General features: G+C 42.6%; 2 protein-coding genes across 2 annotated transcripts in view; one reads left to right on the top strand and one right to left on the bottom strand.

Annotated features, from left to right (window-relative positions):
- T265_04666 (hypothetical protein) overlaps positions 1-17,531 on the bottom strand; it is a gene marked incomplete at both ends in the record, with an annotated part of 19,250 nt that extends 1,719 nt beyond the window's left edge. The window contains one exon of the mRNA XM_009169457.1: positions 17,503-17,531. Coding sequence (XP_009167721.1) covers positions 17,503-17,531 — 29 coding nt within the window. The remainder of the gene's footprint in view (positions 1-17,502) is intronic.
- Positions 14,867-24,586, top strand: T265_13564 (hypothetical protein; the record flags this gene model as incomplete). The annotated part of the gene is made up of 6 exons (XM_009169483.1): positions 14,867-14,889; positions 15,743-15,780; positions 17,106-17,326; positions 19,731-19,886; positions 20,817-20,933; positions 24,248-24,586. Coding segments are annotated over 6 exons (894 nt in total), but the record flags the coding sequence as incomplete, so codon positions are not given.
- Positions 24,587-24,983: the final 397 nt, after the last annotated feature.

Raw genomic sequence — 24,983 nt, 5'->3', positions numbered from 1 at the left:
GAACCTTACATATGTTTCACAAACCCAACAGTCGTTCGGCATGAGTTATAATGTTTCGCCTATGTGCAGGTTCTGATCGGACAGTTAGATTTTCGCATCACGACGTCCTACCGGATTGTAAAATATTACTCTTATCGGAATATGGGGCTACAAACAACAAATGGGTTTTGCATTTCCCCATCAATACAATATATATATATATATATATATATATACTAAGTCAAACCGAAATGTTACGTGAACCAGCACTTTTATTCCGTTCAAATGGCTGTGTTCTGGTTGCTGACTATAACAATGACCAGGTGGGAATACACCAGGTCGCCTTGAAGTTCCACTAAACCCGCTCATTATCGCATACCTAGTAGTCGTAAGATCTAATGCTGAGTCTAATGTTGAGTCAAAAGATTTTACCGGATTCTGATTTGGGAGGGCAAAGTGGACCCACTTGTGCTATGATTCGGATCGAATAGTCTAGAGGTGATTGGGCTTCGAGCGTACGTTCCAGCCACCATATTATCCATTGTGTCAATGTGTTCACAAACCAAGAAAGTGAAAACGTAAATGAGGATTGGGCATACCCGTTTCGTCCAGTGATGAAAGTGATGTTTGTAAACACCACGAACACCACTGTAACGACCTCAAAGCTCTCAAGATAGTATGACCGGACGGTGGCTTAAAAACATGTGGCCACTTTGCGGAGGACACTATTGAATCCAAAGAAAAATGAGGTCCATTGATGAGGAACAGTGAAATATACAGGATCCCATGCAATGATCGCGAGAAGCGATGTATAAGACAAACAAGATGGAAGATCTTTACCGGAATACATTTACATAAGCTCGCCACAAAAAAGAGCAGGTCAATTTTATTTCATCTCCCTACACAAAGATCAGGAAGGACACGAGTTAGACTGGAGCGGATTCGCGCACTGGCTCAGCCAAGAGGAGAGGAAGAACGCGAATTTCTGTAAGCGTGTAACTCCACCGAAAAAAATCGACAGACATTTAAACTCATCCTATTTAACAACCGCTAAGAGCAAGAGAACGCAACAGCCACCGGGCTCTGGACTGAACAAACAACCAGAACTTGTAAAAGAAGCAGGCGGCTCGATCCAAACAGACATAACAATTATACTGAAGGAGGCCCCCAGGTAATAAACCAAAGTACCAAATTAACCAACGGACGCAAGGAGACCAGTCAATACGATGCAGAAAATAGGGCGGTGCAGCCAGCCAATCACTCCCAAAAAAACTCAGACCACAACCCAATTTAAATCGAGGAGGCTAAGCAAGACAAGCACAAAACTCCCAAAAATAGATGGGATGGCCGAACGACTCTAAGAAATGCAAACTAAAACGCAGCAAGGATCACGAACGGACCAATGAATTTACGAGACAGCTTTTAAACGCTATATAAACGCACGCAGGCAAACAAAAGTTACCCACCCAACTGCGCACTGATGATGTCTCCTAGTATGGTCACAACACTTTTGCAAGTCAGTTGCCAAGCTCAGCGAACAGAGCAACAGCCACCTGATCAACAGCCGGTATATATATATATTTATATGCGTGTTTTTGAAAGCATATGGATAAAGGGTTTATTGGTTACTCCTGCGGCATAAAGTTACTGCTCTGAGCAAATTGTGGAATCGCCCTAAAATTACTAAGGACCTGTTCCAGCCCTTAGGCAATGGCACGCATTTATTTGCGCAAGCGTGCATATAGTGTTCTGAAATATTCAGAGGTGCTCAACATAGATGTATCGCTGGACTTCAACTGCTTGTCGTTCAACTGTGGCAACGTTTAGTTTGAGCTAGCCATGTAGCTCACCATCCAGGGTACTGGGGTACTATCACGCTATCCAAGACAAGACAAGAGGTATCAAAAGGCCACGGCTAAACATGATCACTTATTTCTCGTATTGTTCAGTGAGCTCTCTTTGGCCCAAAATTGCCACAGTGTATGTTCCGTAATTTCGCTTGGTCAGGTTTCCCAAACGGGCTTGCTCAAAACTTTCCGTTTGTAGAGTTTCTTATTCGTTTTCCATTATCACTCACAGTGACCTGATTTGAGAATCAGACATTACAGGTGAACTGTTGAGTTTGTGCACGGTGTTTTTAGTGTGTGATCGTTTGTTCTTTTTCCCAATCATTGGTTGCAGGATCAGTCGATGAAGATACTGCTAAAAATGCCGCGTAAACAAAGTGGGCTTGTAACAAATATCACAGTTTGTGGAGTGACAGGTTTCGACCTACGTGTCGAGAAGTAGACACACAAACGGCAATGATTATCAGTCCGTTTAGGAAAAGTACACTAGTGGCCTATGCATGAATGTACATCAAATTATCATTCAGAATCATACCCATGTGTCCATTTCCGAGAGCTTCCACTGATGATGTGACACATTGGACTGCATATCTGCATATCACTTTCGTCAGTCGAAATCGCTGGGAATGATCGCTCAGTTTATTGAATTTTTACTGCATGCATCCCCTAAGAGGTATCATCGAGTGTTTCGTCCGAAACAGCAATGTGTAGACATCGCACAATGGCCGTTGGGCTCTAGCTCTCCAGCCAGCGTCACGACACCATGATTAATTTTCGCTGCACTAGTCTTCCATGGATGTCATTCCACACGTTGTTGAATATCGTCGAGTGTTTCGTCTGAAACAGCAATGTATAGACATCGCACAATGGTCTTTTGGCTCTAGCTATCCAGCCAGCGTCACGACACTATGCTTACTTTTCGCTGCACTAGTTTTCCATGGATGTCATTCCACACGTTGTTGAGTAAAGAACAGGTATAAACATTGAGAAATACACTCATTTGCAAATCAATTTGGTTTTCACGAGAGGCTCAACTGAGTCTCTCGTTCATGATATTCTACAACTGAATGTGCTGCACACAGGCCGCCTCTTGTTTCAGTTGGCACGATATTTGAGATATCGCAACATATATTCATAAAATGATTTGCAAATGAGTGTACTTCTTGAAAACAGTCCAATTTAGGTTCAATTAGAACATAAGTTTACGGAAGCTCGGCAATGCGCCTACCTGATAAGCTCCAAGAAAGAAGAAACCGGTCGTGAGCTGTCGGAGAGTTTTCAGCAACCTTGTGAGTAATCGCTCAGTCTTCTTTTTTGATACACTGCCAGACAAAACGTTTTATATTTGTTTTATTTGTGTACTGACATTGTACGAGTAGTTTCCAATCTCATCAACCTGATCTACGGCTCTAGCAAACCGTTCTTTCCGAATCTACTAGTTCCTGATGTACCGGAAGACGTTCATATAGAAGATGTGGACAAAAGTTATCAGAAGATTTCCTGGAAGAAACCTGCACATGAGTATTCTTGCCCACACAAATACATGATAACACAGAGACGTGAAATTGATGGTGAAGAACATTCCGTGATAGTTTCATCAGATGAAGATTTCGGTGAGCGTTTATGGTACTGTACATTTTTGCAACACATTTCTCGCAAAAGTTCCAACTCTTGCCATACAATTCATCAGATCACATCGCCATGTTGTGCTAACCTATTAGTCGTTTAACTTCACCCAAAGATAGTACGAGATGAAAGTGTGGATTCCGACAGAGGTTAGGTTTTCTGCGACCAGGATGTTCAACGCTAGACAATAATAATGTCAATACTGGCAACGGTCTGGCTTTCGAAGCAGATCTTGCAAATGACATTCGTAAGCCCGGTTGTGATGTCTAATACTCCTCGTCGGCGCCTGTGTAATCTTTATGACGCAGGCAAGCTTAGAGGCACCAGCACCTTTAGTGTACTACACAAAGAGGTCATTATCCGACAACTATTCAAAACAGCCGTATTGGGAGGGTGTCCATGAGCGCACTATTCATGACTTTATAAAAAAACACTTTTCGGAGAGCTTTTGGTACCGTAATTTTGTAATTTGACGGCAAACCTGATTACGTCTTTGTTAGAAATGGCAGCGGAACGGAATCACGAAATTCATTTGTGCATCTAGAACGGTTAAATTGTTGTTCTCTTGTGACCGACAAGTCGAAGTCCGCACGACCATATGTGCAGGCAAAGTGCGCAGGTCATCAGATTAAGGGCGTATTCGATAGAGTACGGTTTTTGCGACTGGCACCCTTGCGGATGAAAGGCTGCACCTCAGTGCTCCCCTGCCTTTGGTAAATGGCAGTTTGCCAGCGATCTGTGTGATCGGTTGAGTTACTTTGTACTCCAAAATAGAGGTGGAGTATTTTCAAGGCTGCCAAAGTAGAAAAATCTCGTCCACTCCAGGATCAGGATAAAATTCTCAACAGACAGTCTGTACGCTGTTTTCGGAATAAGTTTACCCGCACTCAACAACAAGAAAGCTAGTTTCATTGAAAATTCACTGTTTGGGGTTTGGTCCAATAAATTATTCCACCGATCCCGTTGTATTTGTTTTTATTGACTCAGCTGCACATTGTGTAGGCCACCCATATATTTTTTTCCATTTAACAACGGGTACCAAGCAAACGGTGAGATACACAGCAACTTTGGTGTCCACACGCACCTCCAGATTGTGCTTGTGAGGGGGCACAGTTGCTCAAGTGATCTGGTCGGAGTAATGGAAAACACAGAGTAGAGAAAAACGTTCGAACAAGTTGACCTGCTAATCTGGGTTTGCAGGATCTCGACAAGCGGAACCAACGGGTGAAAAAACAGCAAACTTCTATCTCGCTGAAACCAGACTGGTGTGCAAATGAGTTCAGTGCGATATGGATTCGAATAGAATATGAGGACCACGCGAAGTTGGGAAGTGCGACTACGTGGTGGGTCCCCAGGAATGTCGAAAACAGTCGTGAACTATTGAGGAGTTTCTTACGAGTAGTCTTCTGTGAAAAGAACACTTGGCCCAGCTGTGGTGAGAAATAAAGAAACAACTTTACGTCCCGGGGAAGTTGTTGAACCTAATAGTTCACAGTCGAGGTTAATAATATGTGTTAATAATCAGGTTTGAACATTCGTCACCCCAGCAGAATGCTGGTTTAGAGCATCCGTTTGTTAAAATTTGAACAGCTGCACGGTGACAACAACAAATTGGATAGTTGGAATGAATTTACGAGTGAGCTCATTCTTGTAACAGGTTCAAATTGCACGCTTAAATCCAACTCAGTGGGAAAGATTGTCCTCACTGACCCCCAGTTAGTAAATCCGCTTTGCACGGTCTGTAATAGCATCGCTGGTGGTAGATTTTAGATAGATATTTCCAAAGCGTAGTACTCAAAGGCGCAAATTTGTTTTACCATGGGACTGATCTAACCCGTTAACACAAAGACCAGTTGAAGCGCGTCTATGACCGGTGGTCACACAAGACCTAAAGTTGTGCAGTTTATAAACCGAGCTCAATAACTCCTTCACGCTCAGAGGAAGGTAGCGTCTCTGCCTCCATGAGCATAAAGAATTTGATGGGCGATAAATATACCTTGCTTTTCTCACACTCAGAGGAAGTAGCGTCTCTGCCTCCAAGAAGCATAAGAATTTGATGGGCGATAAATATACCTTGCTTTTCTCACACCTTCGCCAATGAATAAATTACTAGGTGCAATAACTCAATGTATCTTTCTGATTGCAGGTAGAGTGATCAAAACGCGAGAAATGGACATTTTGACCGCTTGAATTAAAAAGGCTAATGCAGCCCTGAAGCCTCCTTCTCCTCATTTTACAAAGCATAATTCAATGGATAATCGCACACAGCATTCACTTCTAAAAGTCATCAATTTATTTCTGATTGCCTAGGATTGCCAGGTCTAACCAGAAGCCAGCCAAAACCCCACTCCTTTTGTCGACAGTTTGAGGATATTTGAAAATTTCAATATTCTTCTTGTGAAGAAAATCACATCTATGTGAAAAACCAAATAAGTGCTTGTTGAAAATCACCGACAGGTCGTAGATTAAGAACATCTCGGGAGCTCCAAAACTCCCGGCTGATCGTTGAACACTAGGCCACTAGGCCACTGGTGACCACGTGTTGGCAATGTGACCAACTTGCACGTAGGCTGGATACTACGCCACCGAACGTACAGGCATATCTCATGTTGGCCGACAGCTTTTCAGATGAAAGTCCACTTCAATCGAGCATCTGATCAAGTCACTTTTGCTAATTTTCGCGTTTTCTCTTTCACTGCTATCAACTTTTTTTTCAGAATTTATATTCGAAGTCGAATCTGGATGTGTTGATTATACCTATGGAATCCGAATTATTGCGGAGAACGGACATGTGCAGGGGTGGGAAGTCTCTATGACTGTTCGATCACCGCCACCAGGTGAGTTTAAACTCATCAACTCAACATTTTCGCCCTGGAAAGTTCCAATTTGTTTTACAGATGTCAACCTCCAGTGATTGAACCCATAGCATTATTTCCCTAGTGATTTTGCGGTTGTGATCCTCGATAGAAAAAAAAGCTTATGAACACTGCGCGCGCAGTTGTGAAACATTCGGTGTCCCACTGATTTCTTGTTTACTAAATAGAGTAAAATGTACCGAATTCATGAGAAACTGACAGGTGCTCAGGTTTTTCCACTTGCAATTTCAATGCACAGTTAATGATACTTTTTCAACCTACCCTCGGTAAGCAAACGTTTGTTGTTTCAGCTTTCGCTGTGGTTCGACAAGTCAGTCTGCAGCATTGGGACAATCCGTTTCAAATTTCTATTCGGCATACTCTATTGGCTTGATTCTATACAGCACTTGTAGATGCAATCAGTCCTGTGCAAATGAAACTCGACTTCTTAGCTGACTTATAATGGTTAAAGAATACGCAAGTCAAACGGCCTCCGATTTTTGAGACTAAAATCAAACGCATCCTTCCACTTCGACCTCTGATATCCAGCAAGGCGAATTCACCTAGATTTATACACTACTGATTTCCGTTTAAATACACCGGTCTAATCAGCTTCGTTGTGTTTGACATTTCTGAATGTTTTCTAGTCCGTATCAATTTTTCAAGGAAACTTTTTGGATATGCCAACTTCCCTTTGAACGTTCTTATATCGTAAGCCACTAGAAAGTTTAATGTGGTGTTAAACGTAAAATTTACACTTTGAGCAAGCGTACACTTAGACTTGGTCTTAGATTACTACCGAAAAATTTTAGCTGTACGTTCAAAGAACTCATAAGAACAAAACTGTACTTTTGTAGGACAATACGCTCAGATGCTACATAAATCTAACCAGTGAACGCTGGTTGTAACATGCACTCGACCATACCCATTGGGACAACTTTTTTTCATTTTGGCCTTGTTTGAAACTGAAACAATGAAGAGCAGTTTGAGTGTGACACTCCCTTGGAAACGATATAAAAATAGTGAGCTATGATCGTAAGGACTGTACTCGAACAGAAGGACCTGAAAGCCTGCTGATTGTCATCAAAGGTTAGTAACAAAAAATCGTAGCTTTCTGAAAATTGCACCGTCAACTCGTTTGTTCAGAAATTAGAGGTTCAGAGGTCACACATTTGAATGGGTACGGTGGTGATCAAGGCTTTCCTCAAGCCAATCTTTTTATACGTGTTCGGCATAGCCTTCGGGATTATGGCGTTCCAACCCTCCTTGCTTCAGAAAACGACGAACGGATGGCTGCAGTCATTAGCGACATAACAGGTCGCGGCTTGTGAAAACTCTGCCTTTCAGCATAGACTGGCTTCGTTTGAATGACAAAATCTCGGTTATTCTCGGTTATTCTCGGTTATTCTTCTGAACGATGCATTAACGGTCGCAGGAGAAACCAGTTCCCACATCACCAAGCCAGTTGTTGTTCGAAACTCCGTCGTTGGAGAAATAGTGAAAAGCGTTCGCACTACTGTTTTTCCGTCATAGTTTCGAATCGTTTGGATCTTGTAGCTAACAGTGTCCAGTATTGTGTTAATTATTCAGAACAAAGCAAACGCAACTTGCATGACCAGACGTCTGAAGGTTTCCCTTGTCAACTGGGATCAACACTGGCTCGGAGACAGTTGCCTTTTCGGCATTGCTGCTTCAAGCTGAAGCTCGTACAAAAACTTCAATTTGTGTTAAACCAAAAGGAAATACCAAGGACCAGGACTAGAAAATTTGGTTGAACTTTGCTGCGCCACGTGAAGCCGACGAATAGCTATCCGGCCAAGTGAGATTCTATACCTAGAGGAAACAACATTTCTGTATACAAATCCTGTGCTTGAAAGTGCTAATGAAGCCCTTTTCTTCAAGAGAAAGCAGATAATTTTTGGAAACTTCCTTCTCCAAATTCACACTTTACAAACGGTTTCAAAAGCAGTTGAAACGTAAATTCTGCGAATCCTGTCAAGGAGATGAAGAAACTCGGCACTGTTTAAATTCCCGCTCGTCTCTAATGTGGCAGTGATTAGTTCGAACAAACACCGTGACAACTGTTTCGAGTTTTATCAACGTGACGGCATTAAACAGACGTACACTGAGATTATGCCAGTGAGGAATTTATCATTTTGCTCTTGTCTGATAATCTAACGCCTGGCGAGAGCTATGCTAAATCAGGCGAAACAGAATGTTCGAGTCATCCGTGACTTTCCAGTCGGCACCTCACTTATCACGTCGCCTTTGAACAGAAGACGGACATGAAGTTATCTGGATTGTACATCTGATGTGACCCATTCGGAAGGCATTCCAACATAAATTATTTTGTGCAGTTACTTCGTTAAAAATAGTACCTATTTTCAGACCGTTCACCTGAGTCATCTTAAGTTTGCCTCGTACACAGACAATGTACAAGACTCCGTTTAAATCTGAACACAATGTAGATGCGAAAAGGTGCACGCTACCTGTTACTGCTTGTTTGCAATTTACTTTCATCGACCCTTATTGTGTCTTGGCCCGTAACAGGTTGAGGAAAATGGGCAGATTCTCCTTTTCAGGTTCACATGTGTGCCTGAACCTAAGGTAATTTTAGAATTTAATGTAAAAATCAATCGTTTCATTTTTAGCTCAAAAATTCTGACCAAATCTTGAAGTAAACACGTCTTGGTAGTTGATTGTGAGATGTGTCAAAGTAGATGTCATTTTCTAACAAAATGGTGTTGTCATTTGTTTTGTTTTCTTCGACCAACGTCAGACCTTAAGCCCCCCGAAGGTATCCACATATCTACACCCTATTCCAACTTGGCCCTGCTCATTTGGGATGAGTCCACCATCCCAACGACCTGCCGACCAACATATGAAGTCATTATACAGAAGACCTCAGATAGTTTCGGTAGAAGAAGCGTTGTCCCGGAAGACCAGTATATGATAGGCCTGACAGTTGAACAGTGCACCGGTTATGTCATCTACATAGAGGTGATGGACAGAATGGACTATCTGAAGGAACGCGTTCGATCTGACCCGATTGTTTTAAGAACAGGAACGGAGAGTATGTTAACTATGTTGATGTTGAATAAAACTATACCTTTTTTCCATCTCATAGGGCACTATTTATGTAAGCATGTTACGTTGCGAAATGATGGTTGAAGGAAGGAAGTTTATTGTCTGGCGTAAATCCTTGGACTTTTCTTGTGACAACCAAAGTCACTACATTCCTTCCTTTGCAATTAGTCAAACGTATGTCTAATTGTACAAAGATAGCTCTGCATAACGGATATTTTTTCAATGAATTTTTTTTCACAATTCTTAAATAGGCACAGTAGGTAGTCTACGAAAGGTCTGAAAACTTGCTATTTTGTTTTCCGAAGCAAACATCGAAAGATAGCCGCAAACAAAAGCCGATTCTATCGCACATTTGGCTATATCCGTTGGAGATCTGGCTTGAAGTTGGCCGATCTGCAATCATGTACTGACCCACCCACTTGCGCACTGATTACGTTTCCTCGTTTGCAAGCCAATTGCCAAGCTCGGTGAACATATCAACAGCCACTTGATCAACGACCAATATGTACTAATAGGGTACATGGATGAAGTAACAGTCCTACGAACTCAAGTGACTGCGGCAGAGAAAAAGATGTGAGGTTTTTGAACTGCTGGCTGAAGACGTTTGGCTTTCGCAGGCACTACAGTATAACTACCTGAAAGGAAGAAGGCCTCAGCTGCTGAATTATTTATTAGAAAATGCCAACTGATCAGTTACAGACTGTTGGACAGGAGAGCAAAACTTATATGCATCTTGTTTACAAAACTGAATATCCATCTTCTTGAACGCGTCATCCTGAACTTTCCTCGATATTCATTGACTGTTACCCAAATGCAAGCAAATGCTACAAAGTGACTCCGCGAATTCCGTAATAGATCTCACTTTTCAAGAGACGCAAAGTAGAGTTACGAGAAAACATACTCTCCATTAGCAGTACTACCGTTACACCAGTACCGCCTTTATTTAAGTCAGAGCATCTTGATCGTATGGAACATTTTCCGCTAACCTGGAAAGAACACCGTTGTCAGAATTCACTGCAGAAAGTATTATTTGGGCTCCAAAGAAGTACGACGTAGAGGACCAGCCTGCCTATGTATACAAGCTTTTCATTCAGAAATTTGAGCCCGGTTAGTGAAAACTCACTTTCGTTCCTCCTTAATCTACGCCCTTGAATGGCACCGTGATTCCGAAACGGTTAGACACTGGATGTGGGTGGAGTTCAACTGGCCGCTTGACCTCTGCGTTCACATTTGGGAGCAGATATTGGGTTCGCCCAGGTATCGGCTTCCGTTTTGGAGATAACAAGCCAACGGGGACTGTAATGCCGGAACTAAATATTTACATCCTAACCTAACTGATTCGCATAAGATACATTGAAGCCAGTCACAGAAACGTTTGAAATGGTATAGGGAAAGGGATTAGAAAAATTAGGCAAGCTTTAGCCGCAGTCACCCCTCAAACCAAGAGGGGAACATAATAAGAGGAAAATGACAACCATTTTCATCTCGAATATCGACCAGGATAGAACAAAATGTGTAGGATAGTTTAGCAAGTAAGTTGCGGCAACTATAATGAACATGACGGAGATATATTCGTTAACGTTGTTAAATGTGTTCGCCTGCTAACTGCACTGGACAGTCGCGTGCAAACTGAGTCAGGAAGATCTGCTTTAAAGCGATCCGGTTTGTCCATCATAACAGACGCCTCCTGGTACTCAGAACTGACATGTACACCCTCAGGTAAGCCATGTCAATCGATTTCGTATGTGAATGGGATCATTTTCACAAGGCCCTCCATTTGGTAACTACAAGCAAAATATCAAAAGGGGAAAGAAGGAAAGAAACATTTCTGAGGTTCACCTGAGCATCCAGTGCAAACTAATTTAGATTCCAAACAATCCGAAAATGTTCACATTTGATGGTGATCACCTGTTCACTTACGGTAGACATGGAGAAATTCATGACAAAAACCGTGGTGGAAAATGGACGGGAATGGTATTGACCTGACTCTTGTCAACGCATTCACAACTGCTGCAACATTAGGGAGACATTCTGAGCGAAAAGCACATGATAAGGATGGAGCACAAAGCAACATGGACTGCCTTCAGAGCGTGTGCGTATGGATGCGCGCTAGGTATTCTGGCATTTCATCCACAGACACCCCTGTCTGCTGAGTGATGCAGGTAAAAGAAAGGGTTAATTAAAACCTTCACGACAGTAGTAACCCAGACAGTGTAGAATAGTTTCAGTAAACACGTAAGCTGTCATTCATTTCCTAGTTCATCCGTGACAAAAATGAACATATATAAGAGGTTTTCATGTTTTTATTGAGTTTCTTCCTGTGGCGCAAGAGTGTAGAAGATATATTCAGCTTCAAGTTCGTTTGCGGGACATGATTCTTTACGTTTTGATTCAAAGGTTTTCAATACTTAGCCTCTCAAATATCAGGACTGCTGACCAGACGTTGGAAAATGATGTCGTGGTGGGTTTATTTCATTCTAGGAGGTGCTCTGTAGCCCACGAACGAACAAACATTATCTTGACCTGTGTACCGTTCTTATATCATCACAGCATGTTGTATCATCCACCTCGGGACTTATCAGCTGAGCTCAGATAGCTCGATTTCGTCGCTAGCAAATTTCCAACTATCCACAGCTGACATTAGCAATAATTCCTATCAGAAGGTTAGATTCCTGAATGTAACCTCAGATCGCCTGATACCTGCCGCTCCACCAAAATCTCAAAAGGAAAGCCGGCAAGCATCCAGGCCAGTCAATCATTCAATCAATTTAGCAGAAGCTGATGAGTGCTCAGCCACGCCACAGAAGCACGACCGAATGTGATCTGCGTTCATGCATTCCATTGAGGCACGATCGATGTTGATGGGTGTTCAGTAGCACCTATCAGACAGTCTGGATCAATGTCAAAAAGTCCGTTTTAAGTAACGTGGGGCCGTTGTAACTTTTGATATCGCGCTCGCTTGCTCGGAATGTAGCTGTTATGTTCCCTTCTGTGAGTCTTTTTTCCAGCAACTAGGCACTGGAGCAGGTCAGCAGCAGATACCACAGATTTACTAATCAGCAGATATAACACTTCCCTTCAAATCGGTCTAATTGTCTCACACTCGTGTATCAATGGACAGATGGCCAGACTGTTCACTCGAACAACGTAAATATCCACACTTTATTAGCCTTACGGTTACTGTAGGCAGAGGAAAATTTTCTCCGACACTTGAAGAAAATTTATGATTTGTAGTATTCAAAACCCTCCAAAATGAGTGACGTTTTCAATCGTCCTTCACTGTTTTTATCTATTAGAACCTGGAACTCCAACTTCACTGAAGGTGATCTACAACACCCCGAACTCACAAACGTTACAATGGGCATCCCCTGGATACCTGCCACCTTGTGCAAAATATGAGCTGGTCCAGAACAACGCGCAGGATAACATTTCAGTCACCGTGCGCCTGGAAAGAACTATCACTTGTGCGTCTCTCCTTAACTCTGTCACTTTTTCCTGTGCGATGCATTTACAATTGAGCATACAAAACGGTAGGAGATAGACGTCTTACACAATACGATTGGCCGCCTTTTCCATTCTAACAATGACACACACGATAACCTTATCCTTTATGGCATTCTGTTGCTTTTACTAGTCCGGGAATTCACGCAGCTCCTTTTGGTGGTCGTTAGATGCTTTGTTAACCTGGACTTTACGAGTGGTCTGGCTCTGATTGCGAATTTCGAACAGCACCGTCGGCCTAAAACACCAGACCGCTGTCTGAACGTATAGTTTAATACAAGACACGTAGATCACCTTGATTATAACGTCATGATCTTATGTGAAAAAGAATATAAGGTTGTCAAGTCCCATGGGCCAAGACAGATAACTGATTCCGATATGTAACTGTGTTTGTTGAATTGTAGAATTGTTTTTGCTGCACTGTACAGATTTTTCAAATAGGTAACTGTTTCCGAGAAACACACTCATTTGCAAATCAATTTGGTTTTCGCGAGAGACTCAACTGAATCTCTCGTTTGTGATATTCTACAACTGAATGTGGTGCACACAGTTGTAGAATATCACAAACGAAAGATTCACTTGAGCCTCTCGTGAGAACCAAATCGATTTGCAAATGAGTGTGTTTCTTGGAAACAGTCCAATTTATATTCAATTAGAACATAAGGTGGACGGAAACTCGGGGACTGCGCCTACCTGATGAGCCCCAAGAAGGGCGAAACCGGTCGTGGCCTGTCGAAGAGTTTTCAGTAACCTCGTGAATAGTGTCCTTTATGGAAAAGGTATCTGTTTAATATGGAGGCCAATCTCTTGTAAATCACTTCCAACCTCCTTGACATCGATTCAACTTTCCGAGGTTTGTTGAGTGTACATTTGGATCAATTAAGGTATTCATGCGGAATCTTCACCCATTTATTCTTTGTGTGCTTCCGCAGTGCGTTGGAAACAGACCAAACGAGGACAGAGATGAAAACCGTCTACTTGACATATTAGAAAGCCGAATGGCAATTCTGTCTGACATGCTCAAGTACATCTATGTGAATACTTGCAGTCAGTCGGCTGGTATTTCCGCCCACCGAGAAAAGACCTTAGTGATTCCGTGTTTGCTAACTTGTCCGCTTCACTGATTCTTTTGAAGCTTACAAATTTTCCTCATTGGAGTCATCCACAAACTATACGTACAAAATTCGTGCAATCGCCGAAGACGCTCACGGTCCGTTCTCAGCACCAATTTCTCTCTGTTTAATATGGAGGCCATTCTCTTGTAAATCACTTCCAACCTCCTTGACATCGATTCAACTTTCCGAGGTTTGTTGAGTGTACATTTGGATCAATTAAGGTATTCATGCGGAATCTTCACCCATTTATTCTTTGTGTGCTTCCGCAGTGCGTTGGAAACAGACCAAACGAGGACAGAGATGAAAACCGTCTACTTGACATATTAGAAAGCCGAATGGCAATTCTGTCTGACATGCTCAAGTACATCTATGTGAATACTTGCAGTCAGTCGGCTGGTATTTCCGCCCACCGAGAAAAGACCTTAGTGATTCCGTGTTTGCTAACTTGTCCGCTTCACTGATTCTTTTGAAGCTTACAAATTTTCCTCATTGGAGTCATCCACAAACTATACGTACAAAATTCGTGCAATCGCCGAAGACGCTCACGGTCCGTTCTCAGCACCAATTTCTCTATCTACAGACATCTCGGGTAAGTGGGGAAATCTATAAGTACACGCTCTGGCTCATCCTGTGTTGAGAAATGTGCGACTGAAAAACATCGTTCAGCTTCAACATTCTTTCGGTGTCTAGCTGCCATACCGCCTGAAGGAAGCATGAGGGCTGTGTTACTGTCAGGTCGCCCAAGCCTAGACAGGGGTAGTCCGAGACACAGTGTCAACTTTGAACCACGGACTTTCTGGGCTCTGACCACTGAGCCCTCTCGCTCCATATGCGACTGAATGTTCTGAATCATTGAATGCTAAACAAATCAGGCGACAAGTAAGTGCATTTATCATCCAGCGTACTTAAAATTAGGTTTTATTAAATTAGCATCCATATTAGAAGTAATGAGTTTCCCGTGCCCTATTCCCTGTCTCTCCTGATTTTCTGTTACTTTTTCACTGCCAACCTTATCAGCTATCCTTGAGGATATCCTTGTAGACTGTGGGACTCACGAATTGTTATCCTCAGCTCACAGGGGATGTCACCTCGCTTCGTGCAACTTCTCAAATCACACTGCTGATCAGTCGCTTGTGGATGGACAGATTAGTGTTAAACTACTGGCTGGCAGGTGGTGGATTCGGAACACCCCGGATTTACGTCTGATGCTTGGTGTTGTTGTTTCCCAATGAGCACGAAACAGCCGTACAGTGCCTCTCAACTTTCAGCTTCACTTACAGCACGAAACGTCACAATAATGACCTCTCAAGTATTTACTTACTCACCGGCGATTCAGAGTTCGCGGCCCATTGCATGACCTCCCCCGTTAACGAATATCTTCCATAAAAAGACATTAACCTGACTAATCCCTCTGATGTCCTGATATGAAGTTGGGACAGTTGAACAAGTAGAAAATTTTTGCGAACTTGTGACAACGCCGTGCAAAACGTAGATAATTTTCGCTTCCTAGTTGGGTTTGTTTAGATTCACATTGTGTAATTCTTGCGTCCGAAATTCACACAAGTATTCATTAGGCAACCATGTGCTGATTTGTCAACTTCTCATATGCTCAAAAACGTCAGTTCTACGTCTCTCCGCCGGACGACTCATCAAACCGGTATTGTTGGCTTAAGGACACCGTAGGACAAATAGACAAGCACTGTCACACAATCATTCCTCTCGGTACCTTCAGTTGCCCGTTTAGCCAACGTCGTTCACAACAGAGGCCAGGTATGTTTTACGGGGAGAATTCGCAAAGAAGGTCTTTAGATAATGTTTTAGGTGTTCCTAGGTTGATTACAGAGAGACTGTCATTAGGAACTTTTGACTGTGGATCTAAATAAACAGGCAACGACAGCAAGTGGACATTGGCATCAGGAAACATAAGGCGAAACCAGAACTATGACAAGATGTCTATCGGCAATTAGACAGTATACCACTGAGCAGATAGTCGGGATGTGGAAATCCAGTATGAGAGATTGTAGTACTGTAGTTATGTGTGCACCTATTTATGATGCTGTCGCTTTCGGAATGAAATGTCGGCTTTTCTGAAAGTGTACACCCACAGTCAGGGCTATCAAAGAACGCAGGGGCTGCATTTGCGTGAGAAGTGCAATCCACATGAGCTAGACGTGTTCCGTAAAAAAATAACCCCTGCCATTCAAAAAAGATTAGAAAAAAGAAAATATGAAATTCTTTTTTTTTCTTAAGGAAACTACTCACGAGGTTGCTGAAAACTCTTCGACATCAACCTTGTGGGTAGTTTCCTTTATGAAAATATACTGCGATATCTCGAATATCGTGCCAACTGAATCATGAGGCGGCTTGTGTGCAGCACATTCAGTTGTAGAATATCATAAACGAGAGATTCAGTTGAGTCACTCGTGAAAACCACATTGATTTGCAAATGAGTGTATTTCTCAGAATTTGTTTTTACTGAAGAGGGTGAAATTGGGACATGTCATTAATAATAAGTTGCATGAAAAGGTCTGTCTGTCAGAAACAGTTGAAGGTGCCATTTGGTGTCCAGTGTTGCATAAACGTCGCTGATAGATCACTCCGTGGCATCGCAAAACACGTATTGCCGTCTCCTTGTCATGAACGAGGACTGAAAGCGTCAGAAAGTTCATTTAAGGTTTTACGTCTGAACGGAGAACATTTTTGCACAAAATGAGCTTAGATGCGGATAAGGAATTGGTTTCATCAAAAATAAGTCAAGGTTGTGTGCGTACATTAAATTGGAGCCGGCAAAAAGTGGCGGGGCCTAACTTTTCGCACATGCCCTTTTTGCATTAGTGGCGGGGCTCATCTGGAAAAGACCAGCCTACATAAGGGTAGGGGGTCCCCAAACGTCCAACAATGTTTCAACCACCAAATTGCCATTCGTGTTTATGCAGTGGCTCGACAAATTTGAGACCAGCCTCAAACTACAGTCCACTTATCAGTTAGTAATCTTGTTGACATGATCAGGTTTACTTCGTTGCAATCAGAGGACTAACTGGATAAAGCCAAGCTTACACCTCCGCTCCGCCCTTTTCTTCTACTTTCTGATATAGAACATCATTTTCGTACGATGGAATCAATGTACGATATTAACTTTGTAAGCGTAAAAGATACAGGGGAAAGGGAAATATTACTGAACCTGCACCTGACCCCACTCTCCAAAGTTCCACATCTTCAAGGAATCACATTACGCGTTGAGCCTCAGGTAACGCCGTTCCAGACAGAACTACCCTTGGTAAATCAGACATCCCTGTTTCCCGAGAACCTTGTGAATGTAAGTTGGAACTTTTTATCGGATGCAAAATTGGTTCTCATTGTAATCCGTTTCTAAGTTCCCTCTTATCTGTGTTGAATCTAGCTCAACCTCATGATAACTCCCCATTCATTTGCTTACCCCGTCTATGCGATTTTGGTCTCCAATGGTTTTACTTATCTGCACCCGCCACTCACCTTGCCGCCAAGGAAGTCCCGTCCGACATTTGTGAAGGTACGTGAAGGTTCACAGCTGACCTACGTACCCATGCTCGTTTGTGTCCCGCCTCAGGAGCCTGCCTTGATTTGTTTGCTCATCAGTTCCGCGTGATCATATCGCGGATCAATGGGAACCACGAGACCGCCATCGGAAGGGATGATCACAACCAACACTAGTGGGCCAACATTCCGCACACCAGCCTTCATAAGGGTAGGGGGTCCCCAAACGTCCAAGAATGTTTCAGCCACCAAATTGCTATTCGTGTTTATGCAGTGGCTCGACAAATTTGAGACCAGCCTCAAACTACAGTCCACTTATCAGTTAGTAATCTTGTTGACATGATCAGGTTTACTTCGTTGCAATCAGAGGACTAACTGGATAAAGCCAAGCTTACACCTCCGCTCCGCCCTTTTCTTCTACTTTCTGATATAGAACATCATTTTCGTACGATGGAATCAATGTACGATATTAACTTTGTAAGCGTAAAAGATACAGGGGAAAGGGAAATATTACTGAACCTGCACCTGACCCCACTCTCCAAAGTTCCACATCTTCAAGGAATCACGTTACGCGTTGAGCCTCAGGTAACGCCGTTCCAGACAGAACTACCCTTGGTAAATCAAACATCCCTGTTTCCCGAGAACCTTGTAAATGTAAGTTGGAACTTTTTATCGGATGCAAAATTGGTTCTCATTGTAATCCGTTTCTAAGTTCCCTCTTATCTGTGTTGAATCTAGCTCAACCTCATGATAACTCCCCATTCATTTGCTTACCCCGTCTATGCGATTTTGGTCTCCAATGCTTTTACTTATCTGCACCCGCCACTCACCTTGCTGTGTGTTAGCATGTGTGTGTGTGTGTGTGTGTGTGTGTGTGTGTGAATTTGCGCCACTCATTCATGTGCTCTCGTGTCCTGCTTGCTGAGCTCGTCGTGACTTGTTTTCTCATGGGTTCGGTGTGATCGCACCCCCAATGAGACTGTCGTCGGAAGGGACGAACGCAACCCACATACCGAGTCAACATTTGACTCACCGTTGTTTAGTGTGCGGACGTTGACACTGCATTTCGTCAGTCTGTGACAGACATGTGCACACATGTTGAAGCTGCGAACGTGGACAATTGAGGTTTGTTGTCTGCTAACCCTTGTGCGGATAGTACCTCAGCATTTCGAACCCAATTCTTCCTGTGATATTCGGGATTATCGAACGAACGCATCACCCATGGTTCCGTATCGAGAACCTGAACAATCTGTCTGTGATTTGGGAATGTCCAGCAAACCCATACAATTCCATGGTCTTGACAATGAAGTGATGCACCCCGTTGAATGGTCCTAAATGTTAATTATATTTTTAAACGTTGACTTCGTTTTTCAGTCGAAATATATCTATCGAAAACACCTCACGAATTTGATACGGCGATTCGGAATCGGCATGTCGCCGGGTGGAATATCATCCCTCTCCCATGTTGGTAGTATGAAAAGAATGGGAAGCTTTCAGTTAGCCGCTTATGCCCGAACGATTAAATGCTCAAACTACCAACCGGAAAGTCCGGCAGTCGAGGCTATCTAGATTTTCGTGAGATACGCACTGCTGACGTTCCACAATAACGATGAAACAGCTGTAAAGTGTTTCTCGACATTTTAGTGTGTACAGGACGAAATCTCCATTAAAATTCCTCTCCCGTCTACCTAAGATTACCGTCAACCTAACAAGGTTACAGGGACACCAGTCTGACAGCGTGCAACTGAGATAAATTGATATAATTGCGGTTGATTCTTGAGGCGACTTATCGGCTGGGGCGCGAAGGGAATGCTTTCTCTTCTGAGCGGACTACCAATGTTTTGTACCAAGAGTGGCCTTGAGTTTCAACTATGCATTTTGTTCTAATATCCCACTCTACCTGAAAATCATCGAGAATCAGTATTTTTCGAACCCGTAAGGAAAGCCAGGCCCGAATGCATGGAGTTGAAAGCTTTATTACGCCCATGAGTCTGAAAATAACATATACTTTCTGGTCATCACTTAGAAAAAACAAGGGTTAGATCGAACCGGTCTGTACGACAATGTTTACCGTATTCGTATAGGACCGTCGTACTTTAGTGGCATGGGGCGAAAGCTTAACATGGCTGTGTATTCGTAATGTGCTACTCATAAGGTTGCTGAAATTCTTCGACATCCCACGACCCTTCTTAGAGTTCATCCGGTAGACTCAATCCCCGAGTTTCCGTAAACTTTATGTTCTACTTAAAATCGAATTGCACAAAATTAGCGAAATATACCCATTTGCAAACAAATTTGGTTTTGCGATAGACTCACCTGGAACTTTGGAAACATCACAAACAAAAGACTCAGTTGGGTTCAAGGTGAGTCGCAAAACCCAAATTTGTTGCAAATGAGGGTATTCCGTTAACATAGCTGTAACAACTAACCCTTAGTGGGAGGAAACACAATAGGCATTTTTTGATGACGAAACGTTTGCAAACCAATCACCAAACTCAGCGAACAGATTAAAAGCCACGTGATCAGCAACCACTGAACGTACCCGAACCACCAGACTTTTGATACGCAGTGCCGGCAGTCATGCTCGGGTCAGTTTCGACTCACCATGCATAGAATTCCCACGTGACCAGCCAACGTGACGTTATATGAGTAAACTTCTCCCAGCTGTTCACAAACTAGTGGCAATAGTCAGAATTAGACATTTCCATGGTTTATCACACCCAAAGTTGTACATCGTTTATTTCTTGAAATCGGTCAAATTTGTAATCGTGACGGAAAATTTGATAGGCTCACTATGCTGTTTCTAGCTATCGCCTGATTGTTGTTTATGCTCTGAAGGGGTTGTTCAGCCGGAATAAACTGTTGGTGTACTTTATCAAATCGTTAGTTTGTTTCCACACATTTGTTGCGCTTATACCCTTTCAAACTCTAGAACTGTATTCGTACACTTGGAAATATAATATGATAATATGATCGTCACCTGTCTGTGCAAGATTTAGGTAAATTTTCAAAATTCCCGGCGTCTTTGGCTGTCTCTGAATTCACTCGTTGAAAAGTCCTACCGCCGTTTATCAATCAACCCTAATCTCTTTCCACTGAGATGAAACATCTTTATGTTTCAGTCAAAGAGATTAGTTTTCTTTAAAAAAATATAGATCTTGCGGGTTTCACATACTTAGTGATATGACCGTCCCAGAAAACGTTTATTTACCCTGGTTTCTGTTTGTCGGTTGTGGAACAAACTTTATGGATGCAAGTTTGTAAACTGCATTTTTGTCTCTTCTGATCTACAGACTTGGGAGGTTAGGACATCCACCGGAAAAGGTCCTTGGGAAGTGCTTGTATGGCAGCAACCATCGGACAGTAACATGGAAGTGGTGGAATTTGTTGAGCAGAGCAATCTTGCCGACGTAAAATTCAGACTTGGACGATATGGTGTTGGATGCGTGGCCACACTGCCGTGTACGAATGTGCCACTTAGACCGGGGACACGTTATAGGTGAGTCCACTTGATATCTCTTACTTTAAAATTTGTAAGTGGTTAAAATTGAAGAAGCCCAATTGAAGAGCTTAAATAGAATCCCATCTGCTAATAAATGCGGTCGGTGTCTGGTAGTCACATGACTGACCCCCACACACACACACTTGGCTGGTAAGCCTCAAAAGAGACTAAACCCTTTTCCTGGCTGTGATTTTCAAAGTCCAGTCGTGTGTTTTTGATAAACAATTCCCTTTGATCAGTTGGATGGATCAACAGTCACTAGTGGTTGAAGGGTTAATTGTTCAAACTACTAGCCGATGGGTCGCAAGTGATTCAAATTCCCGGAGTTCCGTCAGATACGCACTGCTGGTGTTTCTAAATTGAAGCCGTACCGTGCTTCCCGTTTTTTAAGCATAGACTAATTTCACTAACGGGTAAAAGATCCGATCGAAGATCACCAAATTTCCTCAGACTGTTATCAACATACTCATCCACTTTAAATGTTTCAACATTCTTCACACTTATACATTTGGATTTCGTTCGTGGTTGTCTTGAATACCTTTGGTTACATATCAGGATATCAGTATTTTGGCCGGGACCCCAACCAATGATGGATGCGAGATAATGGACTAAATTTCAGTTGACTCGTCTTTATATACTGATAATTGAGTCATCCTAATTCATATGTGGATTTATATATCCAAAGAACCGTCCGTGCTATCTGAGATGGTAGTGCAATATGATTGGGTAGCTGTTTCATTTGACCAAGTGACTGTTGTCTGATGACTTACAGTCCTGAAATATCTAAGTAAGCGTGTTTCTGCAAATAGATTTGGACGCCAAAGATTATGATAGTTCGATTAATACGGCAGTAAAGTCTCGGTTATGAATACCGATATTATGCTGTCGATGATGGTGATTAAATGATGATGAGGATGATGATGGCGATGACGTCGATGCTAGTGTTAAGCTAGCACGAAGTCCCTCCCCCGTCCACCTTTACTCTTTTCTTTACAATAAGGCTTTCAAATAAATCATGGTTGTACGGCAGTGAAGCATCGGTGTTGAACACTCATGTCATGCTGTCGATGATGACGATGACGGCGATTAAACAATATCACAGTTTTCAGGAAGTCCAAACAAACTGCATATTTCATCTGTCATTCACCAAGCCTCGGAATACTGCTTACAGTGGTCACATGGTTACCTGTTCGTTGGAAATATTGGGCCAGTTGGACACTCATTGTTTCGTCCAAGAGTTGAGTTGAACCGGTAAGAGGATGAGGCTAAAAGCTCCACACCAGGAATTTACATGGTTTGAGGCAATATACGGGAACTCTATTGCTAGTTTGCTTTCAAGAATGGTAGCCTATTCTGGACAGAATTCAGGGTTACATTAAGCTTGTAATACCGCATTCGAATGCAAACAGGCTAATGGTTAGTCTAAGTAACATCAGACCAAAACCTTATACCTAACTAGTGTATCCCCTCATAATTTTTAATCGGGTTTGTTCGCAGCATAGTTTTGGACTGAGTGCTCTACCCTGGTGGTGAAATTTCGGGGCACATCAGTACGTTCAGGAGCAAGTACAGAGAACTAAGTAAGAGCTAGTCCCACTACTGTTCAGCAACTCGTGGTCGACCCTTGTAGTGTTCAAACACTTGTCGAAATTCGTTGAGCTTAATCAAAAGCTCGCTGTTGATGATTTTAAATAGGACCGAAACAGCCGTACAGTGCTCCTCTGGTTTTCATCATAGACTAGCCTCACTGATGGGGTGAATTGACACTTCAGAATTAGAACAATCACGATGACACCCGCATCACCAGATACTCTGCATACACATCCGCGAAACGATCGTGAAAGGCTTGTTTTGTAGAGAACCTCTATTGATATGGCCATAGGAAAATAGAAAAAAGTTTAACGAACTGACACTCCAATTCGTGGAATTCATAGGTAAATCACAAAGTCTTTTGATTAGTCTACAAAGCATGTGTTTGTGATAAAATTCCACTACAAGTAAACATGTTATAAATTTCTGATCTTGGCAAATGTACACCACTGACCTCTGATCAGTAAGCCGACACGCCTGGAACTTTGATTATGAATGACAGCGAAGACCACACGTCACTCCATGGTTACCGGAGAGTTTTTCTGCATCGTCTTATTAAATAGTCACCTGAGTAGTAAAAATAATGTCTGTTTATAACTAAATAAACACAGCGAAAACTTCCGGGTATCTGTCTACTGTATCTATTGCATCTGTGAATCAAGTACTACTCACATCGCCACTTTTAACTGGCCTATACACTAATATGAAAAACGGTGCACTGTTTGGAGAACAACCTAACAATAAGACTCCAGATACCATCCTGGCCTCCTCAAGTGCAAACTCAGCGTCACCGAATGAAATATTTGTTATTCCCATCTTTCTCCTGTGGCATATGTTATGGGACACCAAACAGTAGGATTCGGGTGCCCCCTTGAAAAAGCAGCTAGTTAAAAGGTTCCCGAGTGTTGTATTCAGATTAGATTCCTTTCAACCCGAACTGGAAATGGGTTTGTAGCACTAACCATTCCGTTGTCTAACACTGATGTAAACGCTACTGTGACTTTTCATGGCCATGACGATGACATGAGGCTAGATACTAGTTAATCGCGCAATAAAACGCATGCGGACTTCATTTTGACTATAACCACTTTCACCACTTCCAATTACGGACAGCAACGCTGTAAAGTTCCTCCTGGGAAATACTCGTCAAGCACATGGTTCGCTGAGTTGTGGAGATTGCTTAAACTGCTTTTGAGTCTCTGTCAAAATCCTGAAAATCAAGCGAAACATTGCAACTGTTGCTTTGGAAAATAGATCTCAAAATAATTTTAATGGATGCCCTTCAGCTGAGCTGCCTTAGCTGTTCCCTAAGCGTTCACAGATTTCCACTCCACTGATTTGCACTAACCTACCCGTTTGTATTGTACTCATGACACATGAAGACTTTGGTCAAGTCCCGTAATTGCACAACCATACATCACTGAAAATGTAGAAGTCCTTTGTTTATCTTCTTATTGACTGAAAGTCAACTTCACATGCCAGTGATTCTCTTCAAACCAATTAGAAGTTTTCATTGAAAAAAACATAGCACATCTCCTCTTATTCGTGTGCGAATGATGCGAAACTATTTCTCGCATAGGTTGATAAGAAAAGATCATCGTTCAGGTGTAACACTCTTTCGGTTCGTAGTAGCCATGCCACCCGAAGACATGGATACTGGCAGGTTGTCCAAGTCTACAGAAAAGAAGTCGAAATGCAGAGGTCGGGTTCGAACCACGGACCTTCCGGTCAGTAAATTATCGCGCTAACTACTGGATCACCTCGTGGATGCTCCAGTGCTTGGACATTTCTTTTACTACCAGGCGCGCCTTGATAAAGTCTGCATCACACCATCGTCCTATTTATGAAACATTTCCCTTTTGGACCTCTTCCTTTCTTACTCTTTCAATCTCCAACAGTATCCAGTTGATCATGTACACAGCTATCGATGCGGCCGAGAGCATACAACGATTGGTGACTACGCATCAGGATAGTGAGTTCCCCAAGCAACGGTTTGTTTATTGTAAAAGTAAACTACTCTGGGTACAGCACAGTTTCTTGTCTCACATACGCACCCAGTTTCTCCCTGAACAATACTGCAGCCGGATAGCATGCAAAACAAGCCATAGGAGGCTTTTGACACTCATGTCGAAAATGTATACATTTGTTTTTTGACTTTATCTGATAGCAGTCAGGTATCTGATGTCCATTTGCATGTTGACTGTGAAGCAACGGCCCTCTAGTAATCTTCAAGAGTCATGTCATCACAGAAGGAAAGTGGCTAGGTTTTACTCTTTCACTTTGAAAAAATCAGTGGCTATTATCCAATGCGACCGAATTAGAAAATCCGGATCAAAGCGTTGCAAGCAGATGGCTCCAGCTGGACCAT

Source organism: Opisthorchis viverrini, assembly GCF_000715545.1.
Source record: "Opisthorchis viverrini unplaced genomic scaffold opera_v5_80, whole genome shotgun sequence".
NCBI lineage: Eukaryota > Metazoa > Platyhelminthes > Trematoda > Opisthorchiida > Opisthorchiidae > Opisthorchis > Opisthorchis viverrini.
The sequence above is the reverse complement of the archived record's forward strand: the minus strand, read 5'-3'. Positions and strand labels throughout refer to the sequence as shown.